Below are 24,492 nucleotides of genomic sequence, written 5' to 3' on the forward strand. Positions count from 1 at the left end.
ATCTAAAGGATATTCTAATGTGTTGGCCTCATTATTCACAGCAGAAAAGGCCTTTGTCATGGTCAGATGGCTTTAATGTGTTTCGTATGCTACATAAATTCAAACTTGATAGCTCATTTATTTGTTGGATTGCAGCGTTATTCAACCTAAATGAAGACTTGGTATTTACTAATAATTTGGGCTCTGCCTGCTGTTTACTTAAGCAAGCAGTGTCCACTGTCTCCTCTGTTGTCTGTATTAAGTGTGGACTCTATTAACTCAAAGAATATTATAGAGAGGGAAAAAAAATTGCAGAGAAAATAGCTTTTTATTTGGGGACAATTATTTTTTTAAGCCTTGAAAGATTAGTATTCCAATATTGCAGTTTCTGACATCATTTTTCTCAGTGTCAGAAACAACTCAGACTTCATCTAAGCTTCAAAGTACCCCCATGAGGAAGTGAGTCATCATTATCAACATTTTGAAGAAGGGCAAACTGGAGGTAAGAGGAGGCTAGACTCCTTATTCCATGTCAAGAGAAAGAGACTAAAATGCTTCCAGAATCTGAAACTGTCTTTTAATCTCAGGACCATACTTCCTTTTGTGATGTGACAATATTCTCTGATGAAGCTACATACAGCAATTATCAAAATATGTAGTCACACCACACCAGAAGTGTTCAGAACACAGAGATTCTCTTCTGCTGGCTGAAAAGTGAGACTGTAGGGCTATAATGAGGAATTATGTAACACTGTGATTACATACAGTATGCATGCTCTATTCTACCTTGTAGAGAGATTCACCTTTTATTGTGAAGTACCTTAAAATCTACATTTCATAATGGAATTCTAGTTGAACTCTCCCAAAGTTGATTTTAAAATCCTCACCCAGCTGGATATTGTGAGAGCAATCTTGACGTTAACAATTACCCACTAAATAAAAAAAAAATCTAGAAATCCTCTTGTGACATCTTGGATCCAGCCAAAAACATGAGTAAATACCCACAGCCAAGGCAAAAGACACTCATCTTTCCTGCAGAAACAGACAAGTGGATTTTAATAAACTGAATAGCCACACTCAGGGGAGACTTCACAGCTGTCTCATGGGAGGTTTAGGTTGGATATCAGGAAAAGGTTCCTCACCCTGAGGATGGCTGGGCACTGGAACAGGCTCCCCAGGGCAGTGGTCACAGCACCCAGCCTGACAGGGTTCCAGACAATGCTCTCAGGCACATGGGGGGATTCTTGGAGTGCAGGGCCAGGAGCTGGACTTTGGCAATCCTTGTGACTCCCTTCCAACACAGGTTGTTCTACAAGTCTATGGGAAGCTCAAACTGATGATGGGATTCAGAGTGGAACAGGATTTAGACTAATTCACAGCTAGGAAATACATAAATACAGTATAATCAGCAAATGTTCATTTATGCTATGAATTACAATTTCAAATTATATACATGAACCTGAATTTTCCCTTTCCTTGCAGGTCCAAGCAGGCAATAACTCTAGAACTAGAAAAAACATTTTTTCTGGCACTGACCATGAGCATTCTTGGGCCAGTCCTCACAGTCAAGTTTTTACTATGAAACAGCTGCTGTTTGCTGGATCTTCAGCCAGTTAATAATTTTCCACTCTACCAAATAACTTTTTGAGTGGTTTATTAAGTGATTAGGAGTCTGCTCATATAAATCAAGTGGACTTTATTATCCCAGCAATTCAGCCCTGTAGCAGAAGGAAAGGTGTACCTGGAAGTACAACACAAATGCCTCCCTCAATTCTCTTCACTTTTCTCTTGGAATTGCAAGCCCCATTAGCTGTGACTCAAACACTGTTTTCTCTTTTCCTTCCATGGACAGGGCTATGCCAGCATCCAGCCTTGCCAGGGGCATTGGGTCTGGCTGAGATGGAGCCAATTTTCCTTAAAGTAGCTTGTGTGGTGCTTTTGTTTGCATTTCTGGCCAAAACACTGCTGATCACACAGAGATGTTTCAGCCACTGCTCAGCAGTGCTTACAATAGGGTTAAGATCTTTTCTGCCCCATCCCACCCTACCAGCAAAAGGAGGCTGGGGGGTGACACAGCTGACCTCAAGGGATATCCCACACCCTGTGGCATCATGCTCATCAATAAAGGGAGGACCAAAGCACTTCCAAGGACGCTGCTCCAGGCACTGCTGGTGAGCAGTGACTGCTTCTTCATCACAGCTTGTCCTTGCCCCTATTTCCCACTTCCACTTAAACTGGCTTTATCTCATCCCATGGGTTTTCCTGCCTTTGCCCTTCCAATCATCTCTCCCCTCCTGCTGGAAGGGAACAAATGGCTGCATGGGTGGGAGCTTCCTACCAGGGCACACACCACAGCAGGGCACACGTTGTTATGCAAACTGCTCATAGCTTCTGGAAATTTCCTGACTCACCTTCCTCTTGGAAGAAGAGAAGTTTCCTCAGTAGCCTTTGGGTGACCTTAGTTGGGCAAGTTCATCACTGTGAGAAAATGGTGTCTCCAGGGTCAGATTATTTATTTATTCCTAATCAACATTCTCATCTGATTTCTTGCTCTAAGCTCACTAGCTTGAGTGAGCCAAATACAAATACACTCACAAATACACGAGTATAGTGACATTTACAGAGTTAATGTCCTCATAATCTCATGCCTTAGGAGCAACAAGTTTGCTTAATATCTTGGTGTCATATACTAGGAATGTTCAAGTTACAAAACCCTACAAACAGCATTACATATTTTCACTGTATTTGGAACTAACATTGAAGTACACACCTTGTATATTGATTTTATTTTGTAGCCTACAACAAGTGCCAGCAGTGGAAAAGGATTCTGAAGTGAACAAGCCATTGGGATATTTGGGATTTTATGGTGAGATACCTCTGCCATGACCATTACACTTTTTCCAGTGAAATCATTATACATCCTTTGCAGTGATCCAGCTTTACACACCATGAACATGACCTGTCCTGAGCATGGTAAGAAACCTGGGTCTTGCCACAGTGCACTCTATATCTGCTCCAGGATCAGATGTTTCATAACAAGCACAGCAGAGATTCCAGTAGAATTACTCAGGCATACTCCTGTTAACAAAATTTTGTAATCCTCTAATAAAAACATCCAACCCATATCTGGCTTCTACCATGTCCTACATAACCTTATAATCCTCAAATTTAATAACATCTGCAGGTTTGGGGAATAAAGCCTTGCAAGTGACAATAAAAATGACAACTCTTGGGAGGGAGACCTGGAGGCTGAAGATGCAAAGAAGGTTTGTAACAAAATGAACGGAAAAAAAGTAGATTTTTATCCTTTTCTCCCCCTGCATCCATGACAACAATTTCTGATGCATTCAAAGGCTTGTCTTCCTTTCAAGAAGGTTACAGTAAAATATTTCTATGTTTTTATTCATTTTTTGCAGGCATGCTAATGCTGAGAGCAGCAACAACAACCAATCCAAGGATTTCTTCCTGTGCCCCGGAAAACAGCTGGTTATCCTATTTAACTGGAACTGAAAGACTCCACATTCATAAAACACCCCAGCAGGAGCCTTATTTTGTACAAATGCGTGCAAACTTCAGGGGGGAAATCTGCACCAGCACACCTCATTATATCTAATGGAACACTATTAGGAACTCCATGCCCTATGAGTTGAAAGCCTCTCTGTAAGCAGGTGGCATTCTCAGCCTTGCCTGTTAATGCAGACATTGGAGCTGATAAAAACCGAGTGCCTTCATGTGTCTGCCTCCTGTCTAGCCTGTGTTTCTCTAGAACCAAACACCCAGGTTCAGAGACGCTCAAACCCTTTGTGCTGCTGGGCTGGAGCTAGTGAGATTCTCCTGGCTGGAAATCAGAACCCACAGAACCATGCTGCACCTGTGTGGAGATCCTTCAACCTGCCACCATTTGGGGAGATTTTTATTCCATTCCACAGTTAAGAGACAGAAAGAAAAAAAAAAAAGAATGTAAATATAAACAATACTAAGAGCCTCTTCAGCCAGAAGTGACTATTCCTACATGCTTTTACTCAGAAGGGCCCCTGACTTTAATAATTTATTTATTTGTGAATTAATCTTCCCAGGGGAGGAATTCAGGTACAAATATTTACCCCAGATAAAACCTTCAGAGTTTTCAAAATATTTGTGCTAACATTCTCAAGGTGAGTAATTTAGCAATTCAAATCTTTTTATGTAATTTTCCTAAAAATGGCTGACTCACACTGTGGCCCATTTGAGAGTACAAGAAAACAATCTTAATGACTTCCACTAAAATGTCAAAATTATTTTAAACAAGGCAAAAACTGGTTGTGCTCTTAATCCTGAACATCTGATCCCCAAAACCATTTGCCATGGGAGAATTTAAACATGTGCACAGGCTTACAAAAGCTGCACAAAACTAAGAGGTGTTAAGGTCAGATGAGGGCTGGAACCTCTGAAATTTCAGAGTCTAAATAGGATTTAGGAGTCTGTGTTTTCACCTAGAGAACAAAATTGGATATAATGAACACACATTGTTAAACTTCATCAGTCTCTCAGGGTTTCAGTTACTCTTACAAAAGTCAACCACTGGGATAAATACGGCTGAAAAGGTGGGGAGCCACTTTACCATAAAAACTATTTTTACTCTGTAAAAGGTTGCATTTTTCAAATTTTATAATTTCTGCAGTTCTGAAAGATACAAATTCAAAGGATTTACAACAAACCTCTTTGAAAAGTAGTCAGAGGCTCAGATCCTGAACTGTTGTCATTACGTTGCAAGAGTTCTGTATTGCTACTGTTTTGTACCTCCTTGATGTTTCTCACATGCAGCTCCTCTGGCACTACCTCTTTCCTCTTCTCACAGCAGCCACTGACTCCAGTTCCCCTCAGCCAACCAACCCACTCTTTTATAACACTCTGCTTATTGGCTACAGCTGTGGCCTGGTAAAGTCAGGCCTGCTCCTAGTCCTTAATAATTGGCTCAGCTGCAACTCTTTAGGAGGTAAGATTACTTTCTATACTACCTTTATTTACTTGTTCTATCCCCCTACACTGAGCTACACACAATTTTCAGTGGAGGTGGGTATCCAACATAGATAAGCCATACCTTTTTAAAATGATATTATTTTACAGTAGCATACCACACCACCTGAGGTGAAATAGCTGCTCTGAGAAAGCCTTCAGGAGCTCAAGGGCTCTGCTGCCCCTTGCTGTGTTCAGGGATGAGGATCCTCCTGGATTCTGCTGAGTGCTGACTCCAGCAGGAGTCCAGGGCTGTCTCCACCCAGGGCTGCAGGGAGCAGCCCCTGCCCTTTGCTGGGCTCTCTCCAGAGCAGGAGCTGCTCCTGGAGTGAAAACTGTCTGGGCTTTTGTCCTCCTGGGACACAACTGCCCTCAGCTCCTGCTGAGCTCCAGAGCAGAGCAGAGCCCCCAGAGCCTACAGGTGCCACCAAGGATTTGCGCACTAATGGGGTCTCTGATAGGGGAGCACCAAGATCCTCCTGAATTTGTAAATAAAGCATCAAGGTATTTCACTTTATTTAGTGACTTGATAAACACCAATGATTCTACATTTAAATGCAAACTTAAGAATAGGTTTGATTTTCCTGGTTTTGGTAAGGTGTGCCTTCAGTATTGGCAATTGCAATGCAGAGGTGGGGAGCATGGGTGAACTGGGAGACTTTCAAAAACAAGTGCTGCTTGCAAGAAATAAGAGGGTCAGAAATGGGAAGTTCTGGAAATTTATTTAGTCTAAATATTGGAATGAATTAACCTAATCCTTGCTTCCATTGGCTATTTAGTCAGAAGGGAGAAAGCAATGTGGGAATGTGCACTTAAATGGTGGCATTTTTGTTAGTTTTTGTATGCTTAAGATTTCAGACACCACTTAGTGCCAGGCAGCTCTTCAAAGACATTTTGCTTCTCCCAGGGTATTAACAGTAATGAAGATTCTTGAGATAGGGTCAGTAAATTATTTTGGTTCCTATGAGGACTGAAAATTCTGTAATGATAAGTGTGGCTTAATCCAGGAATCACAGACACAAAAAAAACCTCTAAAAGAGGCAAACTTCTTGCATTCACCTGAAAGGGAATGGACAGAATGTCAGAAAGGGAAATGGATAAAAGACATCAGGAACTTTTTATTTCCTTTCTACAGCAGAATAATCTGCCTTGCATATAGAGAAGAAGGAGGTGATTATCTAAACAAACTTTGCTCAATATCTTAACTACAATCTCACATGACATTCTTACACACAAGCTGGGGAAAATACCACTCTTGATCACACTCTTATAAAGCAGGTATGGGGATGGTGGGATATTGGTACCAGTTTAGAAACCAGTCGGTTCCCAACAGGGAGAGCAACCTGCCTCGGGTGCAGGAGTTTGTCTATTCAGCTTTATCAGCCCTCCTGTTAATGACGGAACAACAAGTAAACTGATTAAATTCACAGCTGACACCAGTCTGGGGGAGCTGTAAATACACTGTGAGGAAGGATTAGAATTCAAAATGTTCATGACAAGCTGGAGAAATAAGAGGTGGGGAAAGTAAAAATATAGGAGGTAACTCTATTAAGACAATTGTAAAATCCCATACATGGCAGAAATAGCAGCTACTGAAATATAAAATGGAAATAACTGCATAAGCAGCAGATCTGCAGGAAAGGGTCAGTCAAAGATCACATTATGATATAGAGAATAATATAGTCTGCATGAGAAGCATGGTGGTAGTTCTGGCTGCTTGTCTGGCACACTGGAGTTATTGTGACTTCTCTGCCAGGAAGAGGTGCACAGTCCATAGGAAAAGGTGGTCTACTTAAAACTGGAGCCCACACAATAAAGGTTAAAAGAATGGGAAATGTTTAGTTGAAAGATGGAAGTGCCATTGGCACAGAGTTAAACTCTCAAGTCTGACTGAGGCTGTTGTAAAGAAGAAAATAATCTGTCCCCCATGTCTGTAGTGGGTACAATCAAAGCAGGAGTTCCAACCTGCAGTGAGAACCAGGCTACAGAGCTGGAAAACTTGTAAGAGACAGGACACAAGTTGATGGCAGATTCTTCAGCAATGATGACTTTTAAAAACAGGATACAGAAGCCTAAGTATTGATTTACTAAGTCTTGATTGGTAAGGTTTGGTCTGGTGTTTCTAAATCCCTTTCAGACCACAGCACAGATACAAACCAAGGGTGATGACACACACAAACAGAAAGCAGGGTATGGCCTGTTGTCAATGGCTGTGTCTTTTTAGTACACTAAATAGAAAGGATAGAAAGTATAGAAATATCTGAAAATCATGCTCAGTTGATCCGTGATGTTCATTAGACTACTGAGACAGCTGCTATTATGTGCCACAAAAAGAAAAATTTAATTTTATTTAGTTATTTGTAGCTCATACATCTGACCTAATGGTCCAGCATTCCTATGGCTCCCAAGCTGCAGCTTGAAGCTACACAGAGAGCTGAAGTTGTGCAAATATGCACAATGTATGCAATGTGCACTTGGAAATTGAAAAACCCCAAGATATTTTCATTTTCATTCATGGCCACTAGGCACTGAGCTTGAAAAAGGTCTCATGTTTATTTCTTGTCTCATCTCAAACAGCAAACCCCTCATCAGATTAATGCTACAAAGAGGAAAGGATAAACATTTTATAAAAGAACAGGGAATAAATGCAAACACAAATAATAACCTAAATTATCTGATAGCTGGGCTCCATCCCTACTTTTTACTTTACATATTTATATTTTATATTCACATGTGAAGATGAAATTCTGTTAAATTAGGCTGACAGACTTAGAATGAGTTTCTGAATGCAGCTTGTTCTGAAAGCTTACTTACAGATCATCTCTCCCTCACTCTCATGAAATGATTTCTTCATAAGCTATTAAAGAGGAAGAATTTAAAAAATTTTTCAAATTGGCTGACGCAGAGTAGTTTGACAATTGCATGAGCTTCTATTTGCAAGAGAAATTATTCTCCAGAGAGAACAGTGCTGTTTCCCTTTTGTTTATTTATTTGAGTTTTGTTATGGGTAATGCCCTGAAAAGTTGGAAATGCTTATAGCTCTTTTGTAAGAATATTATAAATGGATGCTTATCTCAGGCAGTAAATATTTTTATTTCTTTAAATAGAAATACCAAGTCAAGGAACAGGATTAAACAGGAAGAATAACTCATGACCAGCAACAGATCTTCCATTTGCTACAGGAAAATACTTCATTTAATTTTATTTTCTTTTTTTTCTTCATAGGAACTGCAAACCAATTGCTCTATCATAATTCCTGTGGGATGCGGTGCTGCCCACAGCCCAGTGCCAGCCCTGCCTTCCTTCCCCACGCAGGTGCAAAGGAGAAAACAGCTCAGTCCTGGGCAGAGCCCCCTGGGCAGCACCAGAGCTCCAGAGAGAGAGGTCACAGGCAGAGAATGGCCAAGGCCACAGTGCCTCCACTGCCACCCCAATGGCTGCACTGCTGCTCTCTGTGTCCTGCCTGTCCTGCAAGCACTGCTGCTCTCTGTGTCCTGCCTGTCCCCCTGGCTGCACTGCTGCTCTCTGTGTCCTGCCCCAATGGCTGCACTGCTGCTCTCTGTGTCCTTACCCCACCCTGGCTGCACTGCTGCTCTCTGTGTCCTTACCCCACCCTGGCTGCCCTGCCTGCAGCACCACAGATGAGAGCAGCCCCGCAGGCTCTGGCTGCAGACCCTGGTGCAGGTTCCAGGACCCTCAGGATGTCACACAGGGCAGGGGCACTCGGCACACACCACACCTCACCAAACTCAGGACATGGAAGTTTGGCTGCCTTGCAGTCTCTAACTCCACACAAATGCTGTGTGTCCCTGCTGCTGCCTGATGAGCCACCAGCACAGCTCGCTCCTGTGACTCAGAAATGGCAGAAAGTACCCAAAACCAAAGGGGCACATCAGGTGCCCAAGGATCTTGGGCACTTGATGTTTCCCTCAGACTACAAATGTCCCTTCTTTCAGCTGCTCCAGCTGCTGCCATATGTGGAGAAAAGCAGTCAGCTCCATCACTTACTCCCAAAGACATAAAAGTTTCCTTGTCTGGGTGGTGTTTTTATGGAAAACCATTCTATCAAAAAACCAGTGAGAGCAGATCCGACTGCTGGAGACACAAGAAAGGAGGCTACAGCTTGCTATAAAAGGATTCTCCCCTACGCAGTGTTTTCCTCATCATGTTTAACTCTGTGCTGGACAAATCAAACAACAGGACATCAAACAGCAGAGTAATGCAATAGCAATGGTCATTGCAAAACAAGCCCACCAATCCTAAAGGTCATAGCATGGACTGAGAGCTTGTGAGCAGAGTCTGCTACAAAGCTCACTGCAGAACAAAATTCTTCCTATGCAGTCCAGAGAGCCTTGCAGTTGTTTTGACTTGTCTGTCTTGTATAGCCCAGGAATCTTTAGGACATAGTTTGAAACTCGGGATACAAAAGATCTCCTAGAACTGGAACAAAAGCAGAGATCTATTTTTTTTTGAGCAGTGATTGTAACACAAGTGCATGGTCAGGTCACTGTGGGCTTTCTTCCCAGTAACTGCTGTCTGCTTTAAAGGCTGTCAAGCCCATTATTCACACCTCTTTGTAACCAGAAAATTAAAACACAGGCAGTGGGTAACAACAGACTTTAATGATACACCTGGTTAGTGCTTAGTGACCATCTTTCAGGCTCAAAATGAATGCCAAATCACCCTGGCTATTGCATTCCTTGTAGTTATCATCCCTTCTCCTTTTCAGAATACATCTTTCTGACAGCGGCCCACAGCCACTATTTCCTTTTCATTCTCTGAATTGCAGAGCGCTACAAATACATCATTTCACTTTGCTGCAGTCCTTTCTGTCCCCTTGATCATCTCCTTTACACCTGCATTTCTGCTTCCCTCCCTCATGTGCAGTACATCAAAAGAGAGCAGCAAGTAGGTTTTTCCAGGGACAGCATCCCAGCTGGGGTAGACAGCACAAATGCCACTGCAGTCAGAAACATTGCTGTATTTAAGCCAGCTAAAATTCTGTCCTTAGTATGTATCTCAAAATGCCTTAAAATTCAATAAAAGCTTTACAATTCTCTTTTTTGAGTAGTGACTGCTGCCTCAGGAATTTCCTTGTGAAAGTATTAACCTCAATTGCAGTTCACTACTTTGTGATTCAAAGAGTAAACAATGAATGATTCTCCTTTCCTCCTTCCATTTGTTGTGACCCCTTAAAAATTGGTTCATGCCGCTAAGAAGTAATTTTTTTAATAGCACCTGGATGTTTGCTTCCTGTATTTTACAAACTTAAACCTTTGCATTTGGCTCTTAGCTGAACATTTTTGTGTCTATTTATAAAACTTGACTATAAAACTTTCAAATGCTTTAAACCCAAGCAATTTCACTGTATTACCACACTGCAAGTATGGTTTTTCCCAGCTGAGAGACTGCCAGTGAATGAAGGTGGGAAGAGCTGCAAAGGAGGTGGTGTTAGGCTTGGGCTGATGGACAATCCTGGCTTCTCTGAGGGCTCAGCTCCCTCTGAACACTGCACAGCGCCCAGGAGCACAGTGATCTGAAAAACTTATAAATACCCTGAAGAAATACTAGTTGTCCTGTTTCACTGAAGCCCAGAGCTAAAGTAACACATTCAATATCCCAATATTCAAAAATGAAGTTAGTTAATTCTGTATTTCCCTGGCTAATGATCCAAGCAATTGGCATTCCTTTAGCTCTACTTTCCCTCATACATAAAGAAAAAAAATTGTCTCTCTCACATAACTATCTTGGATCTGATGTAGTGTATGATACTGGTAAGATTAACACCCACAATTTTACCATTGCAGAAGCTGACAGTCCCATTCCTTACTCAGCTGGCAGAAGACGTGAACTGGGAAAAAGGATTTTCTTTGCAATTTTCTTGCATTGAGAATTGTTCCAGAGTAGTAAAAGCTACTCTTTTCTCTCCACAGAAATCTCACCCTGTTAAACTGATCTTGTGACAGCCAAATTCACATTTCAGCTGCATCAGTGGGAAGTGCTGTGGGCAGGGCAATGCCCAGAGAGGAGAGCATTTCTTAGTTCATGGGATGATGAAACACACATGAACTCTCCATGCTCCAGCCAGCTTCTGAGCAATTTCTCTGCACCCCAGTCTGATGTTGCACTGCCTCAGCACTGCTTACTTCTCTCTTAGGAAAGAAATCACTGCTCCTTAAAAAAAAAAAGGAAAAAAAAAGCAGAAGGGCTTCAGTGGAGCAGACATAGAAGAGCAGAGGCTAACTAACCCCAAAACTTCAGAGGCATCATTGACATGCACCTCAACAATTATACTTTAAACTATTTCTAAATCCACAAAAACTTTTGTATTCATCCATATAAAACAGTTTATGTTGCTCAAGCACCAGTTTCCATTTTGATTAATGAAGAAATAAAAATGCAAACTACTTTTAGACAACCAGCACACAAGTGAGCAAACCGCCCAATTGTGCCTTAATAAAGCTTCTCCCTCTTCCCTCCCTGCCTGCTCAAATTCACTTGTTTTAGATGAGTGCATGAAGTCACCACAAGGCAGATTAATTTCAAAGGCTCATGGCTTTTTTTTTTTTTTAAATGCCTGTGACGAGCGAGAGTCAGACCAACAAACTCACCAGGAAAGGATAAAACATTCACCCTGCCCAAAGCAAAAATGCCTAGAACTTTCTCCCCTCCCTTCCTTCTTCCCCCTGTCCCGCCTCCCTCCCCTCCCACATGTCCCGCGCCTCCCCCGGGCCAGCGTTACCTAATTTCCACACAAACACGCACTTTCTGGCAGCATCACCTCCACGCAGCTCTGGCCTTGTGTCCGGTCACATCTTGGTTTAGGGGAGCAGAGGTGAAGAGCTACAGCAGAGGGGTTCTGCAAGGTAATCAACTTGTTGGATTTTTTCTTTTTGTTTGTAATGCCTGACTAATGGTTAAGTAGATGGACCAAGAAAAAACTCCTGGCAAACTGCCTTGCTGGAATTTGTTGAAGTAGAAAAGCCTATTTTTCTACAATACAAAAATACAAAGTCAGAAATAGATTTTAAAACATTTTGGCTTGCTTGCTTCCTGCAGGGAAACAGATGTAATGTTTGAGATCAAGATCTAATTTAAAATATGTAATCACTAGAATTTCTTTTAGGCATGGGTGCCAGTTGTATGTGTGTTTAAATACATGTATGCATTCTGATTGAGTTTCAGTTCATCACTTTGGACAGGTTTAGCAAGCAGCAGTCCCCTGGGACCCTGCTCCAGCTGTTTCACTCAGCTCCCCACTGGCTGTGGGTGAATTCTTTGTATCTCCCTGTATCTTTTGCAGGCTCGAAATTGCCAAGATGTTTCTGATTCTTTCTCTGGTCATTGGGCTCACCCTGTCTGCCTCTGGTGTCATGACAGACAAGGAAGCTGACCCACACCAGGAGTCACTGTATGAAATACAGAAACAAGTGAACGACCTCTGGCAGAATTTGCTCTATCCAGTAACACGTGGCAATGACACCAATGGGATGATTTACGCCACTTGTGAAATGAAGCCCAGCTCCAAAATAGATGCTGACAAGCCACAAGTGACTGGACAAGTCTTATTCAGGCAGAGTTACTCATATGGAAGACTGGAAGCCTTATTTTACTTGGATGGGTTTCCACTGGATAACAACCAATCCAGCAGAGCTATACACATCCACGAGCTTGGAGACCTCAGCAATGGCTGTGATTCTACAGGGGGACACTATAACCCTTTCAGAGTGAACCACCCTCGGCACCCAGGAGATTTTGGCAACTTCCTTCCTAAAGAAGGCAAAATCAGAAAATACAAAACAAACCTCTCTGCCACAGTCTTTGGTCCATATTCCATCATGGGCAGATCTGTTGTGATCCACGAGCAGGAAGATGACATGGGCAAGGGCAATAATAAGGCCAGTTTGGAAAATGGAAATGCTGGGAAACGTCTGGCTTGCTGTGTGATTGGGATAAGCAACAAGAACTTGTGGGAAGAGAAGCTGCCTGAGGTTATGGACAAGAAGAAGAGAGGGCTCAACAGAAGAACATACAGCCAGGCTTAGGTGAAGTCCAAAGTGCCAGCTACAGCCTGGGCAGCACAAAGTAACTCAGCCTGTGCTGTTGCCCACCAAGATATATGGCTAAAGGATCCCTATTTGCTTGCTCCTCTATGAAATGTATATCACTTTTGTAGAGCTTCCTTTATGTAAGCCATCAATAAAACCAGCATCAGCTCAACATTGTGAGTGTTTTCTTGAAGGAGCAAAGATTCCCTTTTGTGCAGTGGAAGTTGAATGCATGTAAGAAGAGTACAGATGGATAGGGTGTGTGGGCTAAAGAATCTGTGCACTGCAGGGGCCTTTTAAGGGATTGTTAGATACTAAAGGAAAAAAAGTAAGAATTTGCCTCTCATTAGACACTCTTCTGTAGTTAGATGCCAACTTGAAAGCAGAAAGGTCTCCACGCTGTTAACAGTGTTGGGTGTTGTGTTGCAGGACTTTGGTAGTGACTTCCCCAAGAAATAAGGGAAAGTACAGAAATTTCTTTGTTGAACTTGAGATCCATCATGTTATTCTGCTTCTGTAAGTCTCCAGTCTGTGCCTGTTAGTACCAAAGTTATATACAGAAGTTATAAAGCTGCTTAGGTAATGATGATAAAGTTAGCAGATCAGGGAGAAATATTATTTTCAAAGCGAAAAAATACTGAGTATTTTACTTCATACAAAACTGTAGGAACAAAGTCAGTTTGGGCTGGGAGAAGTGACAGTGAAAAGATTTAAGTAAGATAATTTTCAGATTTAAAACTTTCACTTAATAAGGCTTTACTTCTTAAATTTAATACAACTCAGAATATTAAAACACCACCCCATGGCTATCATTCATCTAATACTAAGAAGAGAAAAGGAAACAAGCAGGTAGAACAAGTGTATCAGTAAATATTTTTATTAAAGATGACAAAATTTATTAATATAGTTTAACCACATTGTGCTATTAATCCAAGCAGCAACAAAAGACTAGTTTGCAAATAAATTAAACTGCATAATTTAGAAAGCAAACTACAAAACAGAAGCTGGTAAACAAAATGCTATCTTTTAGAAATGCAGCAGATTTTCAACTTAATCTCAGTTAAGATTTTGAAATACATTCCTGAGCTCATAGGGATTAAAGAAATTCCACTATCTTTATTATACAAATTCCCATATGCTTAAAAATAGTCTCACTTAGAAAAGAAGCAGCATTCTAAAAGATGCTTCTTAATCTGTCATTTTCACACACTTATTTTACAAATTCAGTTAACATTATTTTTTCAATAACCACATTATCCTACTTTCAAATGAAATCCTTCTCACACATAATGCATGACTTGACCTTTAGGTACAACAACCTCCTTAAAATGAGTTTGTGAAATGCAGCTTCTCCATACTCCTGCCACAAAATTCCCTCCCCAGTTTGCTTCCCCAAAGCCCAACACCAAGAAGGCTTACATGTCTGGTTGTGATTTCTGCACTTCTAAAGTAGAAGAAAAAGGGAACACAGGTCTTAAAAAACAAAAAACAAAACCAACCCCACCAAATCTAAGGTAGAGTTGAGTCCACAAAAAACCACAAGTTAAATTTACTGGGAAAAAAACCCATTGTTATATTAGCACAATGATATCAATTAAAGCAATATCCAAGGAAGATACTGACAAGAACATTTAATTACTTATCACCTAGTGCAGCAACAATGTCTTACTTGTACAAGTCTCCTTGCTTTGAAGTCTTGTGTTCCTGGGAGAAAGGTAAAAATGTAGCTGGAATACACATTTGCTAGAAGAGAAAGGAGAGGGCCAGTATTGCAGTAGTGGCATCACACTGGAAATGAGGTTTTCAGAGATCTACGTATCTTACTGGAATTTAGTGATTGCAAGGATTTAAAAATTACATCTAAGCAGGAGAATGGTGTGAGGACGTGTACTAAGATTCCCTAATTACTGGGTTGTACACCAGTATGGTTTCACAGAAAAGACATAATTGAAAAGAATCAGCATGAGGCACTAACAAGCTGTTGATCCAGCACTGCTTCAGCCTTACACCAAGCTCTTAATTAACTAACAGCATTAACTGGCTGTTAAGGGACTGTGAGGAAAATACTCATTCTCACATCTCTGGGTCAGGAAAGACACAGGGCAGGGAAATAGTAAAAGACCCTCAATGTTTCTGAGCTCAACACATGAAATCTTGACCTTCTGCTTTGCTTGCCTCAGTTCTGAATGCATTGGTATTTAGCTCTGTGCAGGTTCAGTCTGTGAAGGGGAAAAAATACATCTCAAACAAAATGCTACTTCATGTGACATTCAGGCATTACAGGAAAAAATCCTGCACATTCTCCTGGAGATTTTACTTTCTACAGCTATTTTTCTTCTGACTGTCACAAAAATGAGTTGGTAATGCAGTCAGTTACAATTACTGGGAACATCTTAACACTCCTTCAAATATTTAAACTCTTGGGGTTTTTTCAGGTAATGAGGAATTTTAATGGGGAGCAAGATAACAAAATAAAAACATTTTACTGTTTCATGTCTCTAATACGCTTAACTATTTATATAACTTTTGTTCCTAAGGACTGCTGCTTAACATCAGTGGAATGCTGCAATGTCCAATCACCCTTAAAGACAAAGTACACATATTTGAAGAGCACTCCAAGTATGGCTTTGTATCCTGCAGACAGACACTGAAAGGGTTACACAAATGCACCTGCTGAAGAAAACACATGAGAACAGAGACAAACCACATTTTTCACCCTCCAACTATCACTCCTTATATTTATATGTAATAATTTACATACAGCCTTTCTCCTGCTGAATACAAACCGTTCATGGGCTCTGACACCTTGATTATGGCAGCACCTGCTACCTCATCTTACACATACAGAAGAGTTTGTCAGTACTGCTAATATAAACTCTCTTATGCAGTGGCTGACAAGTGGGCTGTAAAAACTTGCAGCTGGCAGTTGTCAAGGAAGTACTCAGTCTGGGAGGGATTTCCCTTTTTATTAGTAGTATTTTATTAAATTTGCTTTAATTCTCTCTGATTGGTTTCAAGTTCTAGGAGTCAGAAATGAACATTTACAGACAATTAGGTCCCAAGCCAGGAGAAAAATTGCCTTGATGGCTGCTGGCCCTCAGAAGTTCCACAGCTGCAGGGACAGTTCCTTATGCTACAAACAGGAGAGGAAAGACCTGCCTCCCCTTCCCCAACAGCTGCTAACTTCAGTGTTAAGCATTCCCTCGTTGCTGTCTTCCTAGAAGCAGAGTGGCACAGCTCCAGCATCGGGGCCAAGCTAGGGAATGACACAGCAGCTCCCTTTTCCCCCAGTTACTATAGGAATGTTTTTCTATGACTAAACCTCTTCAAGAGAAGTTTAAAAAAGTGGCAACAATGCAAATAATCCTTCTACCACACCACAGACTGGTGAAATGAGGAGGAAAGGAAGAGTTACCCTTAATTCCAAGTAATGAGAAAATAAAAAAGACACAAAATTCCTTTAGAAAGGAGAGCACAGATGGACTAGGCTGAAACCTATCACCCATTAACCAAGCCCGAGGGCCCATTCCAGCTCCTGTGAGTAGAGGAATGCAGTTCCAGAAACTGACAGCCAAGTAAGCTGGACAGGACATCACTGCTCCTCCTCTTGCTTTTTCTCTGCTTTTGAACAGCATTGCTGTTTCTTACAGTAAGATTTCTGGCTCCTCTGATGATGTTTCCTTCAGAGCTTCATTAAATTGGGCTTTCAGTATCTGGTGAAATAACTTGCTTCATTTTCATGAGATGAGCTGGGAGAAGAAAGCAAAAGTTTTGTACAGCTGACAAAATACTAAGGTATAAAGGTTTGTAATGAGAGAACTATATACACCATATAAACCATATGTACAAAGGTTTGAAATGAGAGAATTATATACACTATATAAACCATACATAGATGGTTTTCAGAACCTTCCTGTAAGGGAACAGTGATCTTATGCTATGGCTGTACTGACAGTCACTATATGTAAAGAGAAGCAGAACACAGTCTGAGAAAGAAGCAAAAGCTTGCAGCCTTAAGATGCTTCTCAATTTATCACTCCAAATTTTTCATCCTTGAGAGACATTTCTCAACATTAATATACAGTCCAGCACTAGGACCATACATGTTTCAGGAGCCTAGTGATAACAAGATAAATCATTATCACTGGCCTCTTTCCTACACTAATGTAAATTACATCAATCTATATAGAAACTTCAAATCATTACAGAAAGTCAACATGACTAAACCTCATCACTAATTCTTTCCCGTAGGTAATTTATGGTTTTGGTACATTACAGCCAGAACTAACAGAAAAACATTTTTAAAAGAATTATTAACAGTTCAGTATAAAATAATCAACCCTACAGCACAATATTTTACTGATCATATCTGCAGCAGCACAGACACTGCACAAGGATTACAGTGAGATGCTCAAGGGCCTGGATTTCATACCTCAAGCCAAACTGTTATCCAAATATTCATGGTTTTCAGCAGCATCAGATGGTTTCTTGTTTTCAGATTCAGAGAGCTCCTCAAAGCTGTTATTTGTGTCTGCAGTTTGAACACTGAGCCCTCCATGCCTTCCAGCATCCTCAGCATGCACCACATCCATGGTGCTGCTGTTTTGATTCTCTCTTCCATTTGGAATTTCACAATCTCTCTCCAAGGTTTTGTCATTGTCTTTCAGGGCCTCAGTTTCACCAGTTCGTTCATTCTCAGAGTTTGAGGGATCTGTGGGGTCAGATGGATCAGGGCTGGAAAGTGGGAACTCTGCCTCTGATGAATCATTAAGCTCTGCTTCAACTCCCACGTTCTGCTCCCCCACAGGAGCGCCTCCTCTTTTCCCTTCCAGTTCTGCAACTGTCAGTTTAATTATCTGACTTCCAAGCTTGTTTATGTCTTCTTCCTCAGAAGGTAGCTGGGGTAATGAAGGGTAAAAATGTTTATTTTGGATTCTGTTATTTAAGTTTGTTCCCTCTGGAGACAGAGATTCACTTGCAACAGCATAAGTTTCATCACGTTCTCCCTTCTGTTCTGCTGAAAGAGAAATGGAACAGCAGGATACTCAAATCATTTGGAGGCATTTGTTATATATCTGATCTGAAGAATATTACTACCAGTGCTGGACCACAGAGATGTTTATCTCAGTAAGGAATTTTTAAGAGTGCTTCCCCATCCCTCCCAGGCATATTTCTTAGACAATAAATAATCAACACTAAGTTTCTTGCTGGACCTGGCCCTGTTTTCGAACCTCTCTTTCCCTAATACCAACAATTCTGAAAGTCAGACAGTACCATACTGTAGAACAGCAAGGTCAGGAAAACTTTTCTAGAGGAATATCAACTCCAAGCAAGGCACTTAGCTATGGAAATTTTTGGCACAGCTTACCATCAATCCCCCCATCACTACCAGTTTCAGGGGTTAACACGAGCTCCATTTATTTGGAACTTTTCACAGGTTTTTCATCCAATAATGAAGTTTTGTTATTGATCCTCTAACATTCCTCCAAACATAAAAGATTATTTTGATTAGGGTAACAGCATAAAATGAAGTAGCAGCACAAGAATCTTAAGTATAACATGATACTAAAATGCAAACACTGAAAAAAGAGTCAAAATAGAGAAAAAAAAGTCAATGTGCAAACAAACACCCTTGTGAAAAGTGTCCATTAAAGAACAGAAAGCCTCATTAAAAATAAACTTGCAAATTAAAGTAAGAAAAATTAGGAATTCCTGAAAATAAGTCTGCCTTGAGAGCTTAAAATTACTTTTGTTGTGCAGACGCATTATATTTGAGTATTTAAGAATTTACTCCATTTCTCTCACAGGAATCCTGCTTCACACAAGAATAGGACTGCCTGGCTGCAGAGGACCAGCCTACTGTCTCTATCATATCTGCCTCACTTAGAATTTGGGAGCTACTGAGTGAATGAGACCAGGGCTGGCACCAGGGGAACAGACACTGCCATCAACAAGGCTAGGAATGAACTCTGAAGAGCTGGAATTTAAGTCTGTGGAAAAGGCAGGGATAAATTAACTTTCAAAAGGTGATCACCCACTGGATCTAAGCCTCATTATCTGAGAAGTCAGCTGGAAAACTAGGAGCTTGATGTGTAGTACTGCTCTGCTTGTGCTGTACATCAAAGTGCTCCAAATGAGCCAAAATGTACGTACCTCCAACTAGCACTCCAAATTAGCAGGGACTCTGCCTTCCTCTTTGCATGCCTCAGTTTCTTCCCTCTTACAGTAGAAAACCACCAACCTATCATCTTGCTGCAATCTTCTGAAGATACATTGTCTCAAAGCACTAAATCCCCAGAGAAAAGTTCATAGAAGAACAGCACTGCTTTCTTCAGGGAATGCCTGGAACAGCACCCAGGCAGCACAGCAGGGACAAGGCATTCAACAATGCAGGGAAAATCCCTGAGCAGCTGTTCATTAGCAGCTGAGATGCTCAGGTACAAAACATCCCATGACACCATCCATCCTGTGCAGTGGATAAAGGGAGATTTCGTGGCACAAGACAGGCTTTAATTCACATGATTCCACTCTGTCATTATGCATGTTCACACAGGAACTGCACAGCAGATCCTACAGACATCCACCACCCAGCTTAACTGAAACAATGACAAGTGCAGATTAAAGGAGGCTTTGATGAGACCAAGGTAAGCAGATAGACTGGATAAAAAAAGCCTGCAAAAGCCCTCTGATTATCTACAGATCTAGCTAGAGCAACACTTGATGCATTATAAAAAGTTCTGATGAAGAGTAAGTGTATGTTTAAAAGCTAAGAAGATTTCTTGAGTCAAACAGACACCAAATGCTATTCTTTAAAAGGCTATAACTGACCAATGTGACATGAGATCTAATACATAACAATAAGTAAGAATTTAATTGTTATTGTGGTTATCAACTGTTTTCACTCAACTGATCATTCAATTAATAGGAAAATAACAGTGGTTTTGTTTTTATTTCAGTAATACTTTAACCAAGAGCATACTTGTTTGATGAATGATGGTGGATGAACACTCTCCTGTTTTCTTCCCAGTTGTCAAGGTCCCCCAGATATTGGACATACATGGTATAGATGAAAAATTGCAATATGCACCAAGTTCCTAAACCTCAAGAGCAGTCACTCTCTGTGCAGAGTGGTACAAAACATACCTGGGTACCATTCCCATACAGATTCTGACTGCAGAGGAGTTGTGTGACTCCAAGCACAGGGATATGCCCCACAGCTGAAAACACACTGCTTCCTTTTCAGGCTTTGAAGAGAAAATGGCAGCCCCAAACATCCTTCAGAAAAAGCATCTGGAACATCTGGAGCAGCAGGTGTTGTGTCACCTACTGCTAGAAACTATGGTGTCCCCTGCACAGCTGGTTGTAGATATGTGCTCATTTATGCCACCAAAAAGTTGGCCCAATTTAATCATCACAGAGGTAACTTCTGTCTCAGTTCTCACTGCACATTATCAGATACACTGGGACATAGGTAAGGGGAAACCCAAGCTGTTAGTGTAGGCAGAACAGTAATTTCTTAACCTGCTCCAGTTTGATGACAGAATTTCTATGATTAAGCTTGGTTCTCATTATGGTCATGGGATGGAGAGGAGAAAAGAAGGAGATGACCTACTGGGATCTGATTCTCCCTATGATTGCCATAGGTCTAATCCTGGTCTGTCCTTTCCTACCCAAGGCTGTTTACTTCTGCTCTTCTCCTTCCATGCTTATCTTTCTGTTCCTGCTCCATATCCCCTTGTTTATCCAGTCTCTATACCTACTATGCCCATTTCTCATCCACCTTTGATATATTTTTTAATCACATCCTGCTTTCACTGCCAATGTTCTGACTTCTCCCTCCTGTGCTCTGACCTCTGCTCAGCCACATGCAAGTCCCTCCTCACTCAGACTTCCATGGACTTTGCCAAGCCCCATCTACTCAAGTCCTGATCAAGTCCTGATCTTTCTTCCCACTTTGCTCCACGATTTTTTCCCTCTAAGTTTACTTTATCTCAAAGGAATGGTGCATACAGAGTTTTACCAGCACTGGTGGCACAAATTAAGCTCAACAAAATAACTTGTTCGTTTTTAGCAGATGAGATTTGTAAGTAAATCATGTAGAATAAGGTGGAAACTCCAAACTGCTTCCTCAGGCTGGAAACCTTTTCCCTAGATTTTAAATTCCTACAATTGTAGATACAGGAAATGCTTGCATATTGGAAAAAAACCAACCCAAATTCAAATGTATAAAAGACAAAAAAATCCCACCAAAAACCACACATGGTTATCAGCATTTAACAAAAAAAATATTATTCGGCTATGTGAAAAGAAAAAAATAGCTGATGTAGAAAACACAACATGGAAAGCTTCAGCCCAGAGTTAAGGTTTGGCAGTGCTACAAAGCAACAGCAAGAGGGTCTGATGAGATGTGACAGACAGATCAGACTCCCTGTCTGACCAGCCTGTAATCACAACTGTAATGTCAGCCTCACCTAGGACAAATGTGGAAAGAAAAGAACATAATGCCACCAAGTAAATACTTTCAATAACTGCCAATTTAATTAAAAATCAACATTTAAGTAGGTAAAAGAATGAATATTTATGAGTTATTATTACTCACCAGAGAACCATTCATTACAGTTTCACTTCTTAGTTTTAGCAAAAATATCAGCTGATCAAGATTATAAAAAAAGATCAGCCTTGCTGCCACATTTTATCAGATAATGACATGGGCTATAAAGTCAAAATTAAGCCAGAATCTATTTAGTTTCAGGACTAACAAATAAATTGTTTATGAAGCTTCATGGTTAGCTGAGAAAGATCTGGGCATATCATAATGTTATGCCCATTAAAGACTTTATCCAAATGCCAATAAGCAAATAAAATAATCCATCTCCCATCCATTATGAAAAACTAAGGAAAAACAAATCAAGGTTATCAGCAACTGCCAAATACAGCTAAGCTTGACTTTGGAGAGATGTTAAAGCTTGCAACTGAAGAAGGATTTTTAACAAAACACATGTAAGACTATGAAAAAAGCAGAGAATTTCTCTGGGAAAATGAGTTGGGTATTTCAATTTACCATGTGCAATCAGGAAGCCATTCATCTAGACATCACCTATAATGCAGGAAAGTGCTAAACCAGTTCCACAGACTGCTTCCTACTGTGCATTTTAACTGAGGGGAAAAGTGCAGGAATCAGTTAACTGCAACACAGATGGCATGAATAACTTCCCACAGTGTCATGTTATCGGGCAGGAAAATTCTCTGCGGTGTAAGACCTGATCCCTAGCCTTAGCAATCCATTCAAGAGTAACTTTTCAGTCGTTTCTTTGCTATTTGTACTGGGACCATCTATCTGTTTTACCTGTGGATGATGTATTCAATCTCTGTGATCACTGAAACTTTGCCTTCTGCTATCCCAGCATGAAAATTTATTACATTTTATTTGGAAAGGAATGAGTGCTCAGCTCTCATCATGTTCTCACGTCCCAGGTGCTCACCTTGTACTTCAGTTCTCTGAGGCTTATCAGCAAAGGCTGACAAGGGTGACCTGGAGCGCTGTATCACAGGCAGGGCTGGGTCACTGAATGTTATCGTGTCCTTCCCACCTGCAACAACCACACTGTTAGAGCTGCTGGCTCACCAATTACAACCACTGTGCATCAATCATGTTCCCCACAAATTTTTAACAATGATATTGGAAAGTACAGAACAGGAAAAGCATCTCAAATGATCCTTTCACAGCATGAAAAAAAAATACTCTGTACTGGAGCCACAATATGCAAGGCAAAGGCAGAAAAGCTGCGTGTTTTTATCTGCAGTACTGAGTAAAGGCCAGATTTTGAAAGACCAGGTGCTGTATGCAGCAAATTGAATCAGCAATTAGAATTCAATTAAAAATAGTAACAATCAGATCATACCAAAGTAATGGATCACTTGCATGCTATTACCAGCAAATGTTCAGCACTGACTCTTTACTCTCTATTATTCTGTTTCATGTGATACAGGCAGGTTCATCATTATGTAGCTTTATGCTTCAGATTTTATATTATCCTGCAATGCTTCCTTAAAAAAAAATCCTATAAACTTCGCATAATTAAGAACTGAGGGAGCAAACAAGTACACATTGCTGGGAAACAGGAGGGATTTTAATCTGAAAATTCCCAAAACATTTCTGAGCATTTCAGTTTTAAACCAAATGGAAAAAGGCAATTTTCCAGCTCTTTTGCAGACAAAATAATACAAGAAACCCTTCATCTGAGGACTCTGCTGTAGATGCTTAGTGTTTACGTATTTTAGCAATGCAGAAAGCAACACCTGCAGATCCTTTAGGAAGTCCTCCACTATTCAGGATGCTCATGTTTTTAGTGACTGACACTACCTTAAACCTCGAGGGGAAACGGCAGGAAATGTGCAAGATCAGCTAAGCGTGGTGTTTGTGTGGCCTCCAGAACAAGTGCCAACTGATAAGTAATGGCTGGGGAGGCAGCAAGACACTGCTCTATTTATCTCCATGAGAACGACATTTATGTAACAGCCACTTCGCCCCTCTAAATCTGTTAGTACGTTTCACCTTAAGGCAACATCCTAAATCTAATCACCCATCCAAGACAAAGACTTTCAAGAGAACACCGGGTCAGGAGATACCTGGAATAAATCCAGCCCTGAGAAAGTTCTGGTGCATACTAAGGAATAATGAAAGTCAAGCTGTTCCCATGGAGTCTAACCAGACCACTCCAATCCCTCACTCTTTTTAAGGGCACTGGCTGCAAATACCTTGATCCTGAAGGTAGCAATGGTCTTTTATACCCTCGCCATGTTGGGCAATACACTGCAGCAGTATGAATGCAATTAATGCTTTTGAAGCATGGATCTTGTGGAAATTTGATCCCCTGTCAAGTATGCATCAGAATTCTGCCTTCACCAGCATTAACTAACAGCAAAGAGGACAACCCTCCCACTGTAAGACATAATTAATTAAAAACATAAAAAATGCAAAACAAATCCAACCAATATTTCAAAATGCAAAAGCTCCTAGATGAATGTGCTTTTTGTAAAAGTGAAGGAATTTTGTGTTGGAAGAACCAAATTATACAGGGAACTTGTGGTATGAAAATACTCAACAGATATTCACACAGTCAGAAGCAGCCACATATCCAAAAAAATACAAAAGAATCCAATGGAAGAAGTAAAAAGATGATGAATAAAAAATTGGGTGACAGTTTTAATATGAAAGTAGAAAGCAGAAACTTTTAAATTTATTTAATAAAAAAAGTAAAGCCTGAGCTGAAGTCCCTGAAGATTGCAAGACAAGCATCACAAAAGATACTTCTTGACTTTCCAGCCAGCATTTACAGAGTAAACACATTTACTTTCCCATTTTTCTTTGAAAACCAGCCTGGTTACAGAAAATAAAGCTAAGCTCAGTATCCACATATCTTAACAATAGATGTGACCCAAAGAGTCTGATGAATATTTATTTATTAAC

At 40.7% G+C, this 24,492-nt stretch overlaps 2 protein-coding genes and 1 long non-coding RNA gene across 6 annotated transcripts in view; 1 reads left to right on the plus strand and 2 right to left on the minus strand.

The window, feature by feature from the left end:
- Positions 1-919: 919 nt before the first annotated feature.
- Positions 920-4,805, minus strand: LOC135446420 (uncharacterized). The gene is made up of 4 exons (XR_010439802.1): positions 4,677-4,805; positions 2,391-2,457; positions 1,122-1,358; positions 920-1,011 (listed from the first exon to the last, which is right to left on the minus strand). It is a non-coding gene; the product is annotated as an uncharacterized LOC135446420 (long non-coding RNA).
- A 6,897-nt stretch (positions 4,806-11,702) lies between these two features.
- Positions 11,703-13,194, plus strand: SOD3 (superoxide dismutase 3). Its single transcript, XM_064712419.1, has 2 exons — positions 11,703-11,840; positions 12,278-13,194. The coding sequence occupies exon 2, from the start codon at positions 12,294-12,296 to the stop codon at positions 13,017-13,019; it is 726 nt and encodes a 241-aa protein (XP_064568489.1). The 5' UTR covers positions 11,703-11,840; positions 12,278-12,293; the 3' UTR covers positions 13,020-13,194.
- A 689-nt stretch (positions 13,195-13,883) lies between these two features.
- CCDC149 (coiled-coil domain containing 149) overlaps positions 13,884-24,492 on the minus strand; it is a 50,517-nt gene continuing 39,908 nt past the window's right edge. For 2 of the 4 annotated variants that reach the window (XM_064711894.1, XM_064711896.1), the window contains 3 exons: positions 22,505-22,612; positions 17,455-18,036; positions 13,884-16,771 (listed from right to left, as the gene is read on the minus strand). In XM_064711894.1, the coding sequence (XP_064567964.1) occupies positions 17,456-18,036; positions 22,505-22,612 (689 nt within the window). In that variant the 3' untranslated portion in view covers positions 13,884-16,771; position 17,455. Of the gene's footprint in view, positions 16,772-17,454; positions 18,040-22,504; positions 22,613-24,492 lie in introns of all 4 variants that reach the window. The other 2 variants (XM_064711893.1, XM_064711895.1) reach the window with 1 other exon arrangement.

This window comes from Zonotrichia leucophrys, chromosome 4 (genome assembly GCF_028769735.1).
Source record: "Zonotrichia leucophrys gambelii isolate GWCS_2022_RI chromosome 4, RI_Zleu_2.0, whole genome shotgun sequence".
NCBI classification, from domain to species: domain Eukaryota; kingdom Metazoa; phylum Chordata; class Aves; order Passeriformes; family Passerellidae; genus Zonotrichia; species Zonotrichia leucophrys.

Coding starts and splice junctions, on each gene's coding strand:
- SOD3 (XM_064712419.1), top strand. CDS start 12,294: ATGTTTCTGATTCTTTCTCTGGTCATTGGGCTCACCCTGTCTGCCTCT.